General features: G+C 30.0%; 1 protein-coding gene across 1 annotated transcript; it reads left to right on the top strand.

Moving 5' to 3' along the window:
* The first annotated feature begins 2,043 nt into the window (after positions 1-2,043).
* Positions 2,044-4,098, top strand: LOC113874261 (1-aminocyclopropane-1-carboxylate oxidase 1-like). The gene is made up of 4 exons (XM_027512499.1): positions 2,044-2,271; positions 2,590-2,813; positions 2,917-3,247; positions 3,850-4,098. Exons 1-4 carry the CDS (start codon positions 2,044-2,046, stop codon positions 4,096-4,098), a joined length of 1,032 nt encoding a protein of 343 aa, XP_027368300.1.
* The last annotated feature ends 3,147 nt before the right edge of the window (positions 4,099-7,245 follow it).

Genomic DNA, 7,245 nt, shown 5'->3' with positions numbered 1-7,245 from the left:
GGCTCTAAAATTTACCTCGTATTCTTATTGACAAATTTAACAAAGAATGACTAAACTCTTATTTTGGTTCCTTAGATAGTAAGTATTGAGTATTTTAATCTCTAAAATTTTAAAAATATCAAATTAGTCCTTAACTTCTATATCTGTCAAGAATTTTAGTCTTTAGACTAAAACACCATTAATAAATAATAACAGAATGCTAACATATCACGCTAAGTAACATGTATAACTAATTATATGACAAAAATAATGTCGTATATGGTATGATATATATTTTCAATTCATTTTGTTCCCTGAGATTGAGATTGTCATGATTCATCAGACATTTTAGTCCTTAGGTTTTAAAATTGTTTATCTACCCATCTTTCTTCTTCATTCTCCTTTACTAAAAACTATAATTGTCGGTCACAATCTGTTTTCTTTACTAGAGACAAAGTTGCCTATCTAGCACTTCTCTGATGTTATCATTTTCTCTCCAACATGATGATTTCTTCTACTTCTCCCACTTTCCTGCATCTTTTTCTTCTCTATCCAAATTTTTATCTCTCGGATTTCCCAACTCAAGATCTCCACCTCTGGCTACCTAGTTGAGGAATGCTTCTAATACAAGATGATTTACAACTTTTGGTTCTTCATATGTTGTATCTTAAAAGAGCTATCTTGGCATTTTTTAAGTTAAAGAGTGTTAGAGGGATTTCAATAAACTAAACACAGAGGAAACGCTTGAGCTCCAAACTATAGAATGTTGAACTTCAATATTTAAGAAAAAGAATGTGGTTGGATGGAGAATTATGACAATAAGGTAAGAGAAGTGTTGAATAGCAGTGACTTTGCCACCAACAAAGAACATAGACGTTGGCCAACAATGATATTTCTAGTGATGGGGAATAAAAAAGAAGAATGGGTAGTTGTCAAATTTTAAGCAATAAAGGTTAAGATGTCTAACGGATAACAATTTTAAGAACTAAAATATCTAATGGATGATAATTTTATGGACCAAAATGTTTGATGGATGATAATCTTAATGATTAAAATAAAATAAAAACATATATTATATCATATTATACATCATCTTTAATATGTGATCAATCATATATATCATTTAACGTGACATGTCATCATTCTATTATTATTTATTGAGAATGTTTAGGTCTAAGAACTAAAATATCCGATGAAGATGAAAGTCAAAGATTAACGTGATATTTTTAAAATTTTAGAGATTAAAATATCTTATACTTACAATATAATTAATTAAATATTACTAAAATAAAAATAATTAAAATATTACTAAAATAAAATTAATTAAAATATATTTACAATATAATTTTTTATTATTATTTAGTTATAAATTGATTATATTAGAAAAAATTATAAAATAAAACTTAATAATAAATATCTAAAAAATTATAATTTTTAACCTACGTGATTGACGTATTGATTTTATTTAATGTGATAAATTTTAATTGTTATTGTTGATTTCATTATAAACTATAATTACGATAACTTTTAATTAACCAATAGTATAATTTTTTAATAATAATGTATAGCCATAAAATATATATTTTTCTTAGATAAACCTAAATTGTTAAATATTGCAGAGTAGAAGCTGTACTCCATTTAGGTACATCGACATGTACAAATTAAGTAAACGCCATAATCATCTCCACTTGCATCGAATTCTTTGTAACCGTCGATCCATTTGCTCCAATTACTATGTATTCCCATCTATTGATCTCTTATTCCCACCCGAATCGATTGGTTTTGTATAATTAAAAACAAAATTTCCCAAAACCCACGTAGCTGTCACACCCCACACTGCCGCATCCATGTGAATGGATTAATATGACTTACAAGATATATTTGTTATAGGGTGAGGCCAAGTTGGGTAAGTCTATAATTAATATTAAACTAATTAAACTTTGGATCTCACCCCAGATTATACATAGCAAAAGGAATGGCTCAACTGCATGCATCTCTACCTATATTAGCTAGTTAGGGGCAAAATAAGCATTATATGTCTTGATCCCTTTATTTATCACTATCATGGCTGAAACAACATCTTTTGATCCTGAATTGCAAGTTGCCCCAGATTATGACAGTGCTTCCTCTCAGCCTGCAGCAAGGACTAATCATCATTCTCATCATTATTCAGCTGTTGATGATGAAATACCCACCGTCGATTATTCCTTAATATTCTCTGATGATCCTGATCAGCGATTCCTTGCCCTTGAAAACCTCCGCCAAGCATGCCAGGAATATGGCACCTTCTATGTAACTCTCGGCCCTTTTGTAGTACAGTTTATACTATAGCATGCCTTACATCACTTTTTTTTTTCTTTTAACATATTATACTTCAACTATTAGATACAGAGTAACACTATTCTAACATTAATTTTTCACAATATATAATCTCTACGACAAGGAGATAGTTAGAAATAGAAGAAAGAAGCATAACAGATGAGTCATGTAAGGAAAAAAGATAAAGCAAAAAAAATAGTGCGCTAAATAAGTGTTGGAAAAAAATGTTATTGGAATAAGAATAACATAATATAATAAAGTTTCAATGATTATTGTTTTGTATGCATGCAGCTGGTAAACCACACCATCCCGGATGAAGTTTTTGACTGTGTTTTGAAGAGAGTTACTGATTACTTTGATCCAACAACGATGGATGAAAGAAAAGTCCATAGTAAGAAAGGTCCTACAGATAAAATTCAATGGCTCCAAAACTCCTCTATTGAAGAAAATAGGGAATGTGTCAAATTTTATGCGCACCCTCAGTTCCATTTTTCATCTAACCCATCGGATATCAGGTGTGTGCGAGCATGCGTGTATTAGAATTTTTTAAAATATTAATTATACTTATTGTGATGTTCCATATATAATTTGCTAACTTGGGATTCTTTTGTGCATTAGAAAACTCTTAGAAAAATTTGGCAAAGAGATGAGAACAATAGTAGTTGGATTAGCAAAGGCGATGTCTAAAACCTTAGGGTTTGAAGAAAACTACTTAGAGAAAGCATTCGACCTGAAGTCAGGGTTTGATGTAATGGTCATGAACCTTTATCCACCTTGTTCTACATCCAAGGGTTCCATTGGTATCCCTGAGCACACTGACCCTGGCTTTATGATTACACTCGTGCAAGATGTAAATGGTGGTCTCCAAATCCTATCTCATAAAGGAATTTGGATTAATGTCACTATTCCTCATCGTGCCATACTCATCCAGCTTGCTGATCAACTTGAGGTACTTTTAGTCAACATAATTATTAATTAAAATAATATCAATCTTAATTAAGTAATTAGACCCTAAAAGTATAAAAAATATTGTCTTAACTCTCTCAAAAAATTATTTAATTTTAGACTTTACATTTAGTAAAAGATAAAACAATTGGTTTTAATTTTTCAGTAAAGACTAAGATCATGTAGTTTTTTTATATTTTTAAAAAATAAAATAAAATAATTTGCTTATAAGAACTTAAACAAAAAGTGGTGGTTTTTGTAGAGATTAACTACTTAATTAATTAAGAAATAAATTACCGGTGATCAATAAATATTTTTAATTATTAACATGCAAGACAACTAATATATCAACTTACATTCAATTAGTAATGTGTGAGTCATATGGCCAATGTAGCAGGTAACCTTCTAAATAGTTTAGCTAGGCCTTTCTAGAATGATGTACATATGCATTGAAGTGTCCAACATAAGGTGCAGCTTGTGTGGATGGCTGCTAATCCTAATTGTTAATAAAAGCATTTTATTAACATTAAAAAATAGTATCTATTATTTGAATAAATTTCCCCTTCTGTTTGATTAACATGCTTTATTAATCTTCAATTATGGTAGATCTTAACCAATGGGAAGTATAAGAGTCAGGTGCATAGGGTTATTGTTGACAACAATAAGGTACAAAGGATAACCGTGGTGACCCTTCATGGACCTTCTTTGGACAAATTCATTGGCCCAGGCACAGAGTTTGTTAATGAAGAAAACCCACAGAAATATCGTGGAATGACATATAAGGAATCCCTGGAAGCAAATGGTGGTGGTGAGATTGATATACATTCAGCACTTAAGCAACTTAGACTTGTGTGAAATTTTGATTAATAAAACTGTGTGCGCACATGCTTTGATATCCATAAAATATCACCTTTTTACTTGATTTGTCACATCAAGATATGAATAAGTTCCATTGAGTTAGCTGAATATTGGTTAAATTGTAAGACAAATTGTTTGCATTTTTGACCACTTGCAAATGTATTCCGTTCCTTTCTCTTTTCCACATCACCCTTTCCTGAGGCTTAGTATAAGTCGTCTCCCTTCGTATAAATAAATAAATTACTTTTTGACTCACTAGTATATTTCACTTATCATTCATATTATCCATTTTGTTTGATTAGAGTTTGTCATATGATTTTTCTAAATAAAGTTTACAATTTAATCAAATGAACAAAAAGAATTGTTTTTTTTTTTTTTTCCTTTTGACAGGAAAGAAAAAATATCAGAAATAAAGTATAAGGGATAAAAAGCCCTTATAAAAGAGAATAAGACATACGAAGTGTAGATATATAGTTACATGGTTTCCCTGCGCCTGTGACACTTGGTATTAAGTAATTGGCTATTTAGTGTTTAATTATATAGCTAACCATACTTGTGAAAATTGTAGTAAAATTTCTAATTTGTTTTTCTTGTTTCGCACAACATATCTAATGTAGTGAGTATAACATATTATGGGGTCTCATAAATATAACGTATTAGAAGTCACATGAACTAATCTTAAACAAAACATATAAAAGTTTTACAGGGGTACCCTTACTGAAGAAAAGAGTTGCCGGTATCAGAGTTGTATGTTAGGACCATATACTATATATATAACAAAATATAAATCATTTAATATCTCTGTCTTGCATTCGAAGGATGAAATTTAAACAATACAATATGTGATCAATTATACTAGACGTATATATTTAAATAAATTATAATCTCATTTTTTTTAAAAAAAATAAAGAACAATGTCTCTTGTATATATCGCTCTTAATTTACCGTTGCGAGAAATTCATAATATATTTTTTCCTTCAAGTTTATCGCATATCTCACATTTATTTTACAAGATATATTAATAATAAACATTAATTATATACCAAATTTATTAGTTTAAACTTAAAATTTTTAATAAATACAAAATAAATGTACGAAGAGAAAACAATATATCGAAATAATATTCCTCTTAAAATGCTTATGTCAAAACAAATAGCAATAATCATTTTTCATGCAATTAAATCTCTTGCACAATATAAGAAATATTATTAAGAACAATTAGAAGGATATAATCCAATAATAATATTTAATCAAGCACGACTATAATTTCTAAAATAAAAATCAATACATTAAGTTTTACATTCCTTAAGGTTGTAAAGAAAGATGAAGATCAAGGAATTATATTGATTGTAAGTGCTTTATTTCAAATTAAACAAGTTAGAAACACTTTCACTAAGATTGTATCTAATTTGTTTTTTTATTTGCATATAAAATAAAGCAAATAACGCCTGGAGCTTTGAAGGGCCATATTTACCTTTTGTTGAAGTTTACACATGCACGGGGTCTATAAATTATGTTGAAGGCCTAGTTGCCATTTTTAAATTTGAGTTATATCGTTTCTTTTTTTCTTTTTTCTTATTTTGCCAATCAAGCATCTTTTAGTGTTGTTGATTTCTAATTTTATCAATTTAGTTTTTCCCATTTTTCGTACTATTGATATTTGTCTTTTTTCTTTTTTCTTTTCATTCCTTTTATATAGAGAGAGACCAATGACGTAACTTAAGTTGACCGACGAAAGATACATATTGCCTTACTTTGTGCATCGTACGTCTTTTCCTCTTTTTTTTTTTTTTCTAAATTTTTTATATTTATAAGTTACTCCTTCCATTTAAAAAAAAATGTGTATATAAGTTTTTATACGCATATTTATTTTTAATTTAATTTCTATCATTGCATTTAAATTAAAAGAGGTGGGTCTTTATGTGCAACTTTTTGAAGGACCATTCATCTCCAACCTCTTCGTCGATCGCCCCTTGTTTTCCTTCCTCAAGGTTTGAGCAGCCACTGTGGCTCTCTGCACAGTCGAAGACCTCCGGTGACTGCAACCAAACATGGACCTCATCGATTGGCTCGCGCTTTTCTTCGAGTTCCAAAAAGACAACATTCGCAGCCAACCCAAGCACTTGGTTCTCCACCTCGTCAATGCTCAGATGCGTCTCACTCCGTCGCCGGACAACATCGACACTCTTAATAGGGGCGCTCTCCGGCATTTCACAAGAAGTTCTTGAAAAACTACACTTCCTGGTGCTCATACCTTGAAAAGAAGTCAAACATTTGGATCTTCGGTAGCCGCCAAGCTGACGACTCTGAGCTCCCCCATTAGCTCCTTTACATCTCCTTTACCTCCTCATATAAGGAAAGGCCGTCAACCTACGTTTTGTTCCTAAGTGCATTTGTTACGTCTTTCATAACATGACCAACAAAAAACATTATCTTGGAGAATTAGCCAATAATGCTTTTGATTTCTAGTAAGAACGCATTTTTTAACTTTATGGTGAAACCTATCTATGAGGCAATAAATAAAGTTGCTCCTCATAGTGATGGGAGGAACTATGATGACGAAGGAGCAATGCAAATAGCTGATTATGAATGGAGGAGGAAAATGAATAGTTATTCAAAAATTTATAGATCCACCTTGGATCCGTTAGCACCACATAACAAACGTCGTGTAATTTAAATATAATGCCTGAGATTAATTCAAAAATAAATGTACTCATAGAAACTGACAACATGCAGTCACTAACTTACAATCGTGAATTAAGTATGATGGCGAAAATATCATTTAAATCAAAATATAAATATTATTCATCGTAGATTGTTAATTATTATTATGTCAAGGGATGTGTTATTTCTGATTATGTTTGTGTTACTTTATCTAATCTATCATTTATAATTGATATCCTTTTTTTATATAAAAATTCAAATAACAAAAATTGAATCTCATACAATGATTTAAGATATTGACGTATTCTTCTTCCTGATATGATATTTCTATAATAAAAGTATAAATGTATTGTTAATTTTTAATTTTCTTAAAAAGAAAAAGGGAATGTTTAGTTTTCTTATATATTAATTGAAGTGTTATGAATTTGGGACTAATGACTGACACAGTTAAAATAATTAACAGTAGTTTAACCGATAAGT

This window comes from Abrus precatorius, unplaced genomic scaffold, assembly GCF_003935025.1.
Source record: "Abrus precatorius isolate BTA unplaced genomic scaffold, Abrus_2018 Scaffold8, whole genome shotgun sequence".
NCBI lineage: Eukaryota > Viridiplantae > Streptophyta > Magnoliopsida > Fabales > Fabaceae > Abrus > Abrus precatorius.
Note: the sequence above shows the minus strand (reverse complement) of the source record. Positions and strands in the feature narration are given on the sequence as shown.